This window comes from Poecilia reticulata, chromosome 1 (assembly GCF_904066995.2).
Source record: "Poecilia reticulata chromosome 1, P_reticulata-male-v2, whole genome shotgun sequence".
NCBI lineage: Eukaryota > Metazoa > Chordata > Actinopteri > Cyprinodontiformes > Poeciliidae > Poecilia > Poecilia reticulata.
The window spans coordinates 25,726,448-25,741,302 of NC_088830.1; the positions used below are offsets into that span (position 1 = coordinate 25,726,448).

Below are 14,855 nucleotides of genomic sequence, written 5' to 3' on the forward strand. Positions count from 1 at the left end.
CTACTTTTAGAAAAAGGAACAAAGGAAAATTCAAACCTGGAAAATTTCAAACCCAGCGATGTCCAGAATACCAATGAAGGAGGCGCCCTGCCGCTTGGTTCTGTCCAGAGCTTTGTTAATGCGATGAACCAGCCAGCGGAACAGGCGCTCATACGTTGCTTTAGCAAGCGCCTCCACAGCAAAGTCGGCCTGCAGGGAGGAAAAAAACACAACAGCATGAAGACGAAGGAGGAGAGAATAAATTCAATCAGAGCCAGTCAGGACTTAGGTGACCTGCTCCTTGGTCTGGGCTTTCTGGACGTAATCTCGTCCCACTTTGATCCTGGGCGTCAGGATGGCTCTGGTGAACTCCATCACATTCATACCAAGCAGATGACACAGCTTCTGAGCAGCTAGAAAACAAAGATTTAAACAAATAAACATGAAAACAAAGCAGTTTCCATCTACATAATAAGAAAAGGGTCACGAGACTGAAATATGTACAAAAAGTATCTCACATTAGTTTGGCAAAGAGAGCAGAAACAGGAATAACAGCTAATATTTCATCATATAATGCAGAACTCAGATTTTCTTGTCAAAAATAAATGATCGACAATACAGTTTGGCATTACCTGATTAATAATAATCTCTCTCAAATATGGAATATGACTGATAAAATTATTTTACTTGGCTGGAGCTATTATACAAAAACAGAGCCTGATTTAAACCAAAGATGTTTCACTACTGAAAATAAAACACAGCTGCTTTGGTTCTGCCTTCTGTTTCTGCATTTAGAGGTTTCTGGTTGAGCTGCATGATGGGAAGCAGACTTTTATCTTTTTGTTTCACTCTGTTCTAGGACCTTTTGTCTGACAGCACACTTAGAGAAACTGGAAGGCTGTACAAAGCAAATCATTTCTGTTTTAGGGCTCAACAGAAGACTGAGGAGGTGCAGAATTTATGGTTTCTACACATTTTTCACGTCAAACTCAGATTTTTGGGGAATTCTCAGAATTTTTGAACCAATTGTATGAATTTATATAATTACAAAGTTCACTATAAATTCATAGCAGATGTCGCTACAGTAACCAGGGTTTAAATATGGAACTTATAAAACTAGAAGGAATATAGGTGGTTTTTGGCTGGTTGGTTAGTTGGTTCCTTGCTTGCTTTTAGAAAATGTGAAATTGAATAAACTCTAGAAAGGCAAATGTTTGTTTTTCATCCCCTTACTTTTTTGAACACATTACGTTTTAGAAAATACTTAATTTAAGTTTGTTTTTTTTAAAATCAGACTTTTCCAGCCATTTATAAATCCTGACAGGGTGGAAAACAGTGAAGGAGTTCATGAAGAAGTTCATGAACGCTCATAGTGAGCTTAATTTAACTGTACTTTACTTCTGGTTGAAAGGAAATAATTCCTCTTCGCCGTTGTCGCATGTTGGCTTAGGAGGTATCAGCTCGGCTCCTGATAAAGATAATCTCAGCTGATATTTATTATCAACCAAATTATGTAATTATGCATGTAATGTTGGACTGGAATGAAGTGGATCGAAGTAGTGGAACCCGTTTGTCAAGTTTACATTTGTTTGCATAAATAAACAGAATTGAAATAAGGGGGAGTCTGTGCTTTACCAAGCAGACATAAAGCAGATGGACTTTCTAGAACAGTTACCAGTATTATCAGGCATGGAGGCTTGGTCAGTGTTCCTCTCCTTCTTGAAGATGATGTTCCCAAACTGCAGCACTGAAGACACCACCCTCAACATCGCTGCAAATATACAAATCCAGACAAATCATCAGAAATGTTGACGGCATTTCAAGTCTTTTCACTGATCCTGGACAATACAACTTCAACTTAATTTTAACTTATTTTAAAATGAAGTTAAAAATACTTCATTTTTAACTTACAAAAAATCCACCTGAAAAAATGTTTTTTTTAAATTTTATTTTAATTGGTGTTTAACTCCTCCTCCCTTTCTTTCTTCTAAACGATCTTCATCTTCGCATGCAGATGCTGGCCAACCGGTTTTGAATCTTTTAATCGCATTTACATGAAGAAATGCACCTCTTGTTCCATCATTTATCTTTAGCGCTGAACAGGAAGCAGAACATTAAAAATAAAAAACAAAGTTAGGTCAGAGTGAACTCCTGCTTTACCCAGAATCTCTTCATGTGCGAAGCTCATGATGTGCATGGCCTCCATGGTTTCATGGAAGTTGTCTTTGTCTTGTTGGCCTGGAATTGGGATGTTGCCATTTGACAGGAACCTGTAGTTATTGAACCCTTCCAACAGCAGATCGGCTGTGGAGAGAAAGGAAACGTAAAAAACCTAATCCCCATTAGATCTCAGACTTCCCTAGTTTTCACCAACTGAGTACAAATGTAAAGATGTTTATTAAATAGGCTTATAATTACACTGCGAACATCTAATCTCCCTGTTGAATATTTGTGAGAAAATAATATAAGAGCAAAACACAGAAAACACTGACAAGGACAGAAATTTAAACTAACAAGTCTACAAATTCTCCTGTTTTTCTCTTTCAAAACAAGGAATGACAGCTAAACTTATGTGACAAATATTAATTATTAAACAATGTTTGGGTGAGTATAGTTTTGCTTTGGATATTTATGTTAATCTTATGGTTGTATTCCTCATCTAAATGTATTTAGACATTACATATAAAGCTATTGTCTAAGCTGTATTATTATTTTTTTAAAGGTTTTGTTGGCTCTAGTGGCCTTTATTTGAAAGTAGTTTGACAGGAAAGAGGGTAATGAGAGAGAGGGGAAAGACATGCGGCAAATGTCATCAGGCCGGGAATCGAACCTGTGGCCACCGGCATGAGGAACAAATACATGGGTTGTATTTGGTGCCACCACAGCACCAGCCATATTTTGGTGCCACCACAGCACCAGCCATATTTTCTTTTTAATTAAATTATTTTAGTTGTTTTGTCCTTTGTTTCCCATTTTAAGTGTTGGAAATAAAGCTACAATATTTACTATGTTACCTACATATTGGTTTTGGCTTTAGAAGATTTTTTTTCTTTTCTTTAAGAGTCAAGTTTATTTGTATTTCATATTTAAGCAACAAGGCAGCTCAAAGTGCTTTGTATGATAAAAACAATACAGTAAACAACTATGAAATAAGTAATAAACATTACATTTAGTCAAATCCAATAAAAAAAACCTATTACTCTGTCCCAGAAAGAAAAGATTTCCATAATTATAATAAATAAGGAGCTGAGGGGTGTTGTGGTGGCGCAGGGGCAAAGCACAACTCATGTATTGAGGCCTTAGTCCTCATGCTGGTGGTCGCAGGTTCGATTCCCGGCCTGGTGACATTTGCCGCATGTCTTCCCCCTCCTTCCTGTCGAACTACTTTCAAATAAAGGCCACTAGAGCCAACAAAACCTTTAAAAAAAATAAGGAGCTGAAATAAATACATCTGCCCCTTCACTTAACAGAATTGAGAACATATATTTATTTCAATAAAAGAAATAAAAAGTGTGATGTAACAGTGTGTGTATTCTGGGACTTCATTTTTGTAAATTATATTACAGTCCAGGCTTTCCAGGAGTCCAGGTCTTAGAGTTATAACAATAAGACGTATTTTCACTTCTTACTAATCCTCCCACTCTCTTCTTACTCACATCTGAGATGCTCTCCAGCTCCGGCCAGCAGCTGGTAAAAAATGTGGAAGGTGCGTTCATCTTTGGCCTGACGAATCGCTCTGGATTTCTCCAGCAAGTCTGACGCAGAACAGTCAAGAAACGTAAATCTTTTTCATTCCAGTACGAAACAAACAAAATGTTCTGTGACTGACTTATAATGAGGTCAGAGCTTAGAAAGGCATAACATTCCTGAGAGCATCCAAAACAAAGACTGTTAGATGAGTTGATAGATGCTTATTTCCAGGACACAGGATACAGGTTTCGATGTTGGCACCCACGATGTACCCGGCAACATCAAAGTTGATGCGAATGAATTTCCCCTGCAGAGATTAACACAAGATTCATGTTAAAACAAAAACAAACCAATCAATCACTGACATCTACACTATAAAATAATCACCAGTACAGATAACGCAGTGGAAGCACGATAAATAGTATCAGATTTATTATTCCACATACTACACATACATTAGAAGGCTCAAAGTAATTGTTTCATTTTGGAAATATTTTGCAAAAGCAGCAACTTGATCTGATTTTCAGTGAGCTGATACATCTACAGATGCCTTTAGAGGAAATATGTGGTGGAACTGGAGGCGTCATCAAGCAGCACCTGAAGCTACGTTCACACAGCAGGAAAATGTAACCTAAATAAGATTTTTCATGCCACTTTCTTTTAGGTAGGGTGAAGGTCATAATTTTATCCCATTTAGTCATTATGCACTTCCAATTCATTCCCACCTCTCTGTCTGGGTGTATTATATTGTTTCACTTGATATATTCTTTATAGCAGAGGTTCCCAAACTGTGGGGCGTGTCCCATAGGGGGGGCACGGGAAGCCGTCCGAATGAGAAAAAAAAACATGAACGCTGTTTGAGCTGGGTTTTTACCTTAGAATGGCCAACTCTGTTATTCCTCTGTCAATTTGATAAAGTAGGAGCTTCCACACTTCCCATATCTGTGTCCTCTGTCACTTTTATCAGCAGTTAAAACTGTTTAATCCGTTGTTAACATGTGGTGACCTGTTTTTCCGAGCCGCCTTTAAACGCAACACTCGCGCTACGACACTCGCGCTGGGTTTACACCTGTGCGGCAGTGAAGGAGAGCTGCTGCTGCTGTGCAGAGCTACGCAGGTGTGTTAGAATCATGGCAGCAAAACGCAAAGAACTTTTCGCAGTTTTTCCCCAAACTAACCGACTGAGTTGAGTAAAGCTGTTATGTTGGATGCAGGTAATGCTAGCTAAAGACTCCTGTAGGGTTGATGTTGTCTATGTCCAGCTACGTACATTCATTTTGCCCCCCTAATCCATGGGGGTGGGGGGACCCAGGAGAAAAAGTTTGGGAACCAGTGCTTTATGGTATGATGACGTAGGCCATCTTACTGACATACACTGTTTGCATGAATATAAAACTCTTCAAATGTCCAAACTTTCTTTGATGCACCAGAAGATCTTATGACAGTTATATTAGACTTCATGGTTTCTGCCTGGCTTTACTCACAAAACGTGACGAGTTGTCGTTTTTCACAGTCTTTGCGTTGCCAAAAGACTCCAGGATGGGGTTGGCCTGAAGAAGCTGGCGTTCCAGTTCACCCTGACAAACACACACACACAGGCCGCGTTCAGTCACCAAGGGGTGTGTGAGGTGAGCGGTGACAAACTGAGGCTCACAGACAGGTGGGAAACAATCATGCAGCAGATTTCACAGGATCTATAGAGGCGGAGGCGAACAGAATAAAGCTGAGGGGAAATGGCAAAGCGAGCATCACAGTTCAACTTCTGGAGAAAAACTTAGGAAAAGACAACAGGGGATCAAATAAATGTTTCTATTAACCTTTGCTTAAGTTCAGTTTTTGGAAGCAATGACAAAAATCTCCTAAAATTTTTCCCAAAACAGCGGAAGAATTTTTAAAAATAAAATAAAAAACTTTAAAAAAGCCCTGGGATTCCCTGGGCTGCTGCATTTGACCCAGAGATCATGTATGGACAAAAAAATGCATTAAATTTTCTAATTTAGCAATATAAAATGACAAACGTAAACTAAACTACAGCTGGAATCAAACACATTTTTTATGCATATTCTTTCTTGGTCTGAGATTTAAATGTAATGTGTCAAAAAGTGAAAATATGAAGAGCTTTTTATTTCATCAAAAACCAAAAATACCCGGGGGAAAAAAAAATCAGGAAATTGCAAAGAAAAAAAAGATGAAAACAGAAAATGTATTTTGTTGCTATGGTTTATGATATGGGATTCCCCTGTAATCCGACAGAAGATGAAGTAGATAATAATAGATGGAAGTGTTGATTTATGACTTAAAAAAAGATGATTAGGTGAAAAAGGATCTTCAGAGGAAACCTTTACAATCTTCACTTGCAGAACATATTTATGATGGTTTTTAGCTTTTTACGGCTCGGTCCGGGCCAAAGGCTCCAAAGCAGCATCTGGTTCTTTAGTCATGCTTAATGGCAGCTGATCCGTTTTCAGTCCATGTCTGCAAATTTCTACAACAGAATGACACCAATAGCATAAAACAAAAGTGTCAAACAGAAGGTCTGCGGACCAGATCCGGCCCATCATAACCATTTATGTGGCCCTCTAATGTCTGGAGGGACAGAAAAATTAAGCTGTGTGCTTAAATATTAGTTTATCAGTTAAATCAAATCAGATTTCCTTTGAATAGGACCAAATTACATCATTGTGAAAAGGCTTTATTTATTTATTTTTTTACATTTTAAGAGTTTCTAATCAAACTTTGTTTTTTTTTATGGGTGGTTTTATGTTAACATTAAGCACCAATCAGCCATTTGAATGAATTTTAAATATATCTATACCTAAACATTCAGTCATGGAAACAAACAAAATGCTTCAGCACATTTTGTTGCGAGCCCATTTATAGTTAAAAAAAATTAGGGATGCACTGATTGCAGTTTTCTGGCCAGTCGCTGACTACTGATCTTTTAAAAAGAATAACCTGCCGATACCAATTTTGGATTATTTTTGCCTGAAATGTTGCTCAGTACAGCAAGAGAGTTGCTGAATTGGCAAAAGCGTGGTGATTATTGTTAACTGGAAACGAGCAGACATGACCTGGTGGGTCGATCTATCAGTCAAACGTCTCCGATGGGAGAGCAGAAGAGGACAGTGGCTGATTTTTAGACCTTCTGCAGCATACATAAGATCGGCTTCACATGTAAAAATCAGACGATAACCGATATCCCAAAATTAAGGAAATCAGCACCGATAAACCAGCTGACCGATAAATCGGTGCACCCTTAAAAAAGATGTAATTGTTTATAAAAATTCAGACTTTTTTTTACTTGCATTCTTTCTGGACTGGTATCATCTACAGGCGAAACGGACCTAAACATCCTGTATGTAGTTAAAACTGAATTTAAAACAAAAGCAGATGATCCCCACACTAAACAGAGAGGAGCTGAAATAGTTAAATGTTTTTATGTTGCCCACTTTAGAAATGCTGAAAAAAATAAATAACAGATTTATGGTGATGTTTTGACAGGCGTTTCCTCTACGCTTCCATCTAAACCTCACTGCGGACTTTGTCGTGGCCAGAGAACCCAAAATGGCCGAGAAAAAAACAGTTTGTGGCAAAAGCAGCCTTCTCCCACTCAGACAGAAATATCTCCACGCACTGAAGGGTTGAGTAAGCCGTTTTCCATGAGAGGGGAACTGAGGAATCAGCATCTCACTTGGGATGTGAGACATTAATGCAGCATTTGGCCAATGAGTGTGAAGAACTGCTTTTGGGTGAAATTGTGAGCAGCTGGAATGCAGCAGCCCTCCATTGGAGCAGCTGAACGGCCCACAGGGGACGGATAATTCAAACCAGAGCAGTTTGTTTTTACACAAACACAGGTCTGGGGTGAAAAACCTTACCTGGCAATCTTTACTCATCTGTTTGAACCGAACATAGGTCACATTTAAACAGCCTTCCTCTTCCATTATGCATTAGGTCAAAATTCAGCATCAATTTTAAAGAACAGTAAAAAGTCAATATGACAGGAACAGAGAACGCCACAAAAACGTCCCATCTGCTAAGAAGTCTCTTCATTTCCTTCAATTTAAGCATTTTTCTCCGTAAACTGCTACAAGTGGATCTCCTCTTAAAACGTGGGCTGCTTGGCAGGCTGTGGGGGAAGACTTGGGGACAGATTTAGGCGACCCAAAGAGGATCAGTCACAACTGTCCCAGTAAATCTTCTCAGGAAGAGCAGAGTTGTGTTTGCATTCGCAGTGCTCAACATCTGCTTCAGAGGCCCAACAAATATGCCAAGTTTTCTTCTTCTTTTTTTCAGAAGCAAGGAAAATAGGACCTGGCCATGTGGGAAACTCATTTGGGGCAGATTCTTGGATGTTCTGCTTGAGTTGCCCAGTTGAGCGATTAAGAGGTGGCGATGTGAGAACCGCCAAACCTCTTCGCTTAAAATCAGTGTGCTCTGAAAGTCTACAGGTTTTAGCTGTGTACAGAAACCACCACGATACCTAAAAACTTTTACAAAATTATTGTTTTTGTTTAAAAAGTGAAATTCTTTCAGTTGTAGAAAAAATGATATAACAAAATCTTCTGGTACCACATAATTAAAACTGCACAATATTTGTTTTCAACACGAGTAACTACAGTTGCCATGTGATTAAATCTGGGAAAGTAAGATTGTACTATTAAAATTTGACTTGGAAATTGTTCAATATCAGTGGACTATGCAGATATTGCATGTCTGAGACTCTTATTTTGAAGGAAGAATGCAAGTAGGTCCCAAGTTCTCTGCTTTGTTGACAAACTTACCCAACGGCAACATCCCAACATGTTGGGATGTCCAACACTTCAGTCAGCCTCCATTAGTTTTAAATTGCTGATGATAGTTGTTGTGGCCATTTATGTTAAATTTTGTAAATTGTAATTTCTATCAATTTAGTTTTTCTTTAGGTGACGGGAGGTTTATGTAAATTTTTTTTTTTTTTTTACCACTTTTTCGATTTGAAACATCAGATTAATTTTAATTTTCAACTAGGTTGTAAGAAATTTTTAGAAATTGTTCCGTTTATATTTTTGCAAGAAATAAAGTTTTTTTTTTTTTTTTTTTTAAACAATCAAGTCAGAAGTAAGTAAGAACCAAACACCAACGGCCATTATAGAACATTTTTGGTTTTGGAACAATAGAAGGCAGCGACAGAAGTAAGGCGACAGACAACAAGCAAATTACTTGTAAGCAATGTGAGAATACGATGACTGGGTAAAGGTTAGCCGCTAATGACGCCGAGACAGAAATCTGTTGCAGAGCTTCCTATTGACTAACCTGAAGGGAGTCTTTAGCGTTAGCTTCTCCTACATACCATGCTGGTGTAGCGCTTTAGCGTTAGCTTCTGCTACAGACCATGTTGGTGTAGCGCTTTAGCGTTAGCTTCTGCTACATACCATGCTGGTGTAGCGCTTTAGCGTTAGCTTCTGCTACAGACCATGTTGGTGTAGCGCTTTAGCGTTAGCTTCTGCTACATACCATGCTGGTGTAGCGCTTTAGCGTTAGCTTCTGCTACATACCATGTTGGTATAGTGCTTTAGCGTTAGCTTCTGCTACATACCATGTTGGTGTAGTGCTTTAGCATTAGCTTCTGCTACATACCATGTTGGTGTAGCGCTTTAGTTTCTGCTACATACCATGCTGGTGTAGCGCTTTAGCGATAGCTTCTGCTATATACCATGTTGGTGTAGCGCTTTAGCGTTAGCTTCTGCTACATACCATGCTGGTGTAGGGCTTTAGCGTTAGCTTCTGCTACATACCATGTTGGTGTAGCGCTTTAGTGTTAGCTTCGGCTACATACCATGTTGGTGTAGCGCTTTAGCGTTAGCTTCTGCTACATACCATGTTGGTATAGTGCTTTAGCGTTAGCTTCTGCTACATACCATGTTGGTGTAGCGCTTTAGCATTAGCTTCTGCTACATACCATGTTGGTGTAGCGCTTTAGCTTCTGCTACACACCATGTTGGTGTAGCGCTTTAGCGTTAGCTTCTGCTACATACCATGTTGGTGTAGCGCTTTAGCGTTAGCTTCTGCTACATACCATGTTGGTGTAGCGCTTTAGCATTAGCTTCTGCTACATACCATGTTGGTGTAGCGCTTTAGCGTTAGCTTCTGCTACATACCATGTTGGTGTAGCGCTTTAGCATTAGCTTCTGCTACATACGATGTTGGTGTAGCGCTTAAGCGTTAGTGGAACTAACTTCTTAAATTATCAATGCCCACCACTGCTGGACAGATTTATTTGACACTGATTACAAAGTAATTTCTTTACTCTGTAAAAACAAACATTTTATTCATAACTTTCCTCAAACTAGTGCTAAAATCTTACCATCTTTTTGTAAACCAGATATTGTTCCTGGTCTGATTGTTGACTGGATCTGAGCCTGCCCTAAACGAAAGATTAACCAAGCTGTTGAATTGCCTTGGTACCACTATAAGAACTGTTACTTCACAGCAAGAGAGTAGCTGGTTCTGGTCTGTGTAGGTATTTCCCTGCATGTATTTGAGATTTTTTTTTATGTTTTTTTTTTTTTTTACTGATTTAAGTGTATCAATGGTTGTTTCGTCACTGGTCTGTTTGCATTACGATGGACAGCTGGGATCCAGTGATTCTCAACAAGATTAGGAAGGTTTACTCAAAAACTTCAATGGAGAATAAATGGGTCAAAAATCTAGTAGAAAAACCCAAACAAATCCTTTTGCTTCAAGTATTTGTTTGCTTGTTTCTGCAACAGAAGATACCCAGAAGTTGGAAAAATAAGGTTTAAAGTAAGTGGAAGAAGTAAGATTTAAGCAATGCATGCAATGTAGAACTTCCCTCTAAACAGAGCAGGTGCATGAAGGTAGTGTGGATAGAAAGCATCCAGTTGTAAAGTCTAAAACATTTCTAACATTTAATAAAGAGTTGGTGCATCAAGCAGGCAGCAGCAAAGTGAAAAGAGCACTCCTTTCATATTTTCTAAGAGAGCTGAGGAACTAAATATTACTCACATAAAACAGGGATCCACTCTGTAGGGTATGAGGACATTCAGTTGTTAAAAACAACAAAATATATGAAAATAGTCAAATGTAGTCATGTTGTGGGTACAAGTGAATTTGTAGTTAAGGCAGAACATTTCTGAAATGACAGCTTAACATCTATGAACAACCTACAGCCGTCTAGGAATGGAATTAGCAGCAGGTTTAGTTATAAAACTAAGAGGTGTGTTATTCTGATTCCTGACACCCACAGGCCGGCTGGTTAGACGCTGGTACCAGGTACTAGCTGCTAGTACCTGGTACTACGCACATGTACTGAGATGCTTGTTGTTAAAGGCAACTACTGCAGGACGAGTAAAACCGTTCAAGCAAGTTCCTGATTATAACAGCAGCTTAATCTCACTCTGAAAATATTAGAAAAAAATAATTTGGTACATTCAGTCAGTAGGGAAACAAATCCTAGGTAAAGGAAATGTTTCTTAACTATCACAGATAATCGGTCCCCATAACAGACCCTTTAAATGTAAATTGTAATGTTTTCAATTTGTAAGTATAACAACAAACCTGAAGAACATTTCCTGGATTGAAGGTTTAATCTCACATCATCATGAGAATCTCATCCAGGGTTTCCCTCAGTGTATCATAAGCCTGGCGGGCCACCAGGCTTTACTTGTGCCCCCACCAGGCTAAGCATTGCTCATTTACTTAAGTATTTTTAAAATCTCTGAATTTTAAGACTTTATAGTTGGTGTTCAGGTATTAATCTTTCAATAACACAATTATCAAGTGGTATTTTTAAATCTCCTGTCAACTTTAAACATTTTTGAACTGAAAAACACGCCGCGCCGCTGGATGAATGACTGCCCTAGTGCCCAACCACTGGGCAGTTTATCTTTATTGGCATTAATTACAGCATCTTCACATGGTTACTTTGCATTTCCAGAGTCAAAAACGAACATGAAGCAGCAGCATTCAGGTTTTATGCTCCGCTAATCTGGAATATGCTTCCAAAAAACTGCAAAACAGCCGAAACACTGAGTCCGTTACCCACTTTTCTTTACTTATTTTTATTTTGCCACTGCACCATTTCTTGCTCGGTTGATGTTTGATGTTTATGTCATTTTAAATTGGCTTGTTTACATGTATTATATGAATAAAGTGGTTTAGGTAAATGTAGGTAAAAATCCCATAAATCCTCATTAGAAAACTGCAGCACAGACTGGCGTCTTGAAGTCACCAAACATCTATAACAATCACTAAACAAAATCCACAAAATGTTGAGTTATTTCAAAGGAATAACCAAAAAGGAAAAAAAAAAAAAAACTTTTCTGCGCTATGATTGTGAGATGTTTGCTATCATGCAACAAGTGTTGCCAGGTATTATTTGCATATCCTAAATAAATAAATGTAAAAATATATATTGAGATTTTTTTCTTGGTGTAAAACAAAGGATGGAAATGCTGAAGTGGGGGGCCTGTTTCTTTTTAAAACATTCTGATATTAAAACACATATGATCCTGAATTCTTAGAAATAACATTTTTAAAATGTTTTTTCTTCTATCTTTAAAAAAATGTGAGCAAAACACAGAAATGCTTCACAAACCTCAAAATCAACTTTTAAATCCACTTAAATTCAAGTTTTTCAGGGTGAGATTATGCTGCTGCAATAAAAGACACCATTTATTTTCAAGTTTCTGTTTTACTCACAACTATACAGCATGTAACAACTTCAGCTAGATCATACTTTAAGCTAGTTTGGTGTGTTAAATGGTTAAAAATAAATACTTAAATACAGGTTTAACTCTAACTGTAACCACAAAGCACAAGATGACAGCTAAGGCTTCAAAAGAGGCCAAACTATGTCATGCACGTCGTCGGTTTATTTGAGGTGAGCAAAACACAACATGTGAATGATTAAAATAATTTTAACTTTTACTTACAACTGCATTTTGGGCCTGACAAAGAAAGAGAATAAATTCTAATAAATGTTTCAAATTTTTCTGCAAGCATTTAAAATCATCAAGAATTAGTTTTATTTGAAAGGACAATGTTATAGATGCATGCAAATGTGAAAGAAAAAAAGGGGAACTTGCCTGTAGTTTCACTGGTTTGGGAGATTCTGGCTGTTTGTTGCAAATAAAAAAAAAAATTATTAAATGAAGCACAAATATTCAACACAGAAAGAAGCCGAGTGTCTCCTTTATAGCTGTATCATGTGACCCACATCCTATTTTGGCAACATTATTTACACAGACAGCAATGTTCACTTGTAACAAAGTTCTTCTGTTGTAAAATTGACAATTACGTCTCATTTTTCTGCAGTATTATTGCGCTTTAGTGAGTGATGCTTAGTAGCTCTGAGTGGATACTCACAGGAATGTTGTGGTCTCTTCTTCCTTTGTGGGAGGAAGCAACATGTGCGAGGTACTGGATGACCTTCTTTGTGTTTTCTGTCTTACCAGCTCCCGACTCGCCTCTGCAAGGCACAGGAATACAGCTGATAGAAAAACCGGCAACGCCACGACTCTGAACTCTCCACTTCGACAGATGTGGCCACTAGGCGATGATAACCCGTCAGATCTGTAAATCACTGCAGGTTTTATTCACACACGTTCATAGTCCTGACTTCACGGTTAATTACTTTGTCCTCCCTTAAAGTGGAGAAGCAGAGACGTGATCTCAGCTACCATCTCTGTCTTTCTCTGCAACATATTTCCAACATTTTCCAGGTTTGCAGCTGCGGTTTCTGGCATGCTTCTCACTGCTTTGCCACAGAGTTACACTAGCTTAGGAAAAAGGCTGAAAAATGTTCCCAAGATCATCAAATCCAGAATCTTTGACACAACGGCTTAGATTTAACGCATAACCGAGGTTTTACAGACAGTGCACATTTGCATACGCCAACTATGCGCTAGATATTGTTTGGCTTCCACTTGGCAAGAGCGATGTGGCCAAAGTGGGAGAATGAGAGCTGCAGTGTGAAGAGATTGTAATCATAGGGAGATCACCTCTGGATTTTTGACTGCAGGCTGTAACATTTCTGAAGGCCTTTGTTTATGCCTTACAAACAAGTACTGCTCTTGGTTTGTGGGGATAATAGCTGGTGTTTTATAGTAGTTTCCACATGTCAGTGGGGAAGTTTTCATTTGTGCAATCTTTGTTTTAAATCCAACTCTACAGTGAGCATGATGTACATGATACTAGCTTCCATTACAGATGTGTGCAAAACTTCGCCAATGTCCCGCTAAAATTACATTTTTGCAATTGTGGTGTTTCTATTAAATTAAAAACTCAGTAAATAAGTTTGTTCAAGTGACAAGTCACTTAAAACGTGCCACGATCGTCCTACCATTTCCTGTCGTCTTCTTTGTTTTCAGTCTGTAGTAATGCTGAATGTGCTATGATGCTGAAAAGGTGTTTCTATTGCAGTTTAGCAAAATACACTAATTTCAATACCTACTTATCGTAGCACAAAAACCTAATAGGAAAACAAGGTTTTTTTTTTTTTTTTCAAAATTTGGTGCCGGTACATCGATTTACATGTGAAGCCAATCTTATCTACCTTTCTAAAGGTATAAAAATAAACCACTGCAACATTTCAGACCAAAAAAATTGGTATTGGCCAAAATCTGAATCATCAGGTCAGGCTTTTTAGAGATCAATAATTGGCGATCGGCCAGAAAACTGCAATTTAGCAGTTGTATGAATTGACTTTTGTCAAAAGCTTCCATAAAAGCTTAACACACACATTTGTTTTGGTTGCTTTTACCCAGAATGCCCTGCACTTTAGTCCACTTCCTGAGATCTCTGGCATTCACGTATGGATTCAAACCGCACCAGAGTTCATTTCAACCGAACCAAGGCCTAGAGTTTCAGGCAGCCCAGAGTTCGCTTCTTTGGTCCGCATCAGAGTTCGATTGCACTTTCAAATCTCCCCAAAAACACCAAACTTTCTAGGCATCTGAACCGGAGTCCAGGTAAAGGTGTGAATGCACCTTCAAATAATATCAACTCAAAGTCAGAGGTTAAATTTACAGAATTCTAATAAAGATTGGGGACTTGAACAACAGTCAACAAATGAATGTTTATATCTGTCTGTATAATTCATTTGAGGCAAAAAATAATAACAGTAAAGTTAAGTTTAATGTTTACTCACGTGCAAAGAATGGACTGGTCCTCTCGATCTGTGC

The 14,855-nt window shown here is 38.3% G+C and overlaps 1 protein-coding gene across 3 annotated transcripts in view; it reads right to left on the reverse strand.

The window, feature by feature from the left end:
* The window catches only part of LOC103467583 (myosin-10-like), a 73,075-nt gene that overhangs the window by 34,609 nt on the left and 23,611 nt on the right, over positions 1-14,855 (reverse strand). Inside the window, exons 4-15 of one of the 3 annotated variants that reach the window (XM_008414109.3) lie at positions 14,822-14,849; positions 13,039-13,141; positions 12,759-12,788; positions 12,606-12,620; positions 10,678-10,695; positions 5,154-5,246; positions 3,913-3,976; positions 3,636-3,734; positions 2,140-2,283; positions 1,655-1,750; positions 274-392; positions 37-189 (exon numbers count right to left, since the gene is read on the reverse strand). In XM_008414109.3, the coding sequence (XP_008412331.2) occupies positions 37-189; positions 274-392; positions 1,655-1,750; positions 2,140-2,283; positions 3,636-3,734; positions 3,913-3,976; positions 5,154-5,246; positions 10,678-10,695; positions 12,606-12,620; positions 12,759-12,788; positions 13,039-13,141; positions 14,822-14,849 (962 nt within the window). The remainder of the gene's footprint in view (positions 1-36; positions 190-273; positions 393-1,654; positions 1,751-2,139; positions 2,284-3,635; positions 3,735-3,912; positions 3,977-5,153; positions 5,247-10,677; positions 10,696-12,605; positions 12,621-12,758; positions 12,789-13,038; positions 13,142-14,821; positions 14,850-14,855) is intronic. The other 2 variants (XM_008414119.3, XM_008414126.3) reach the window with 2 other exon arrangements.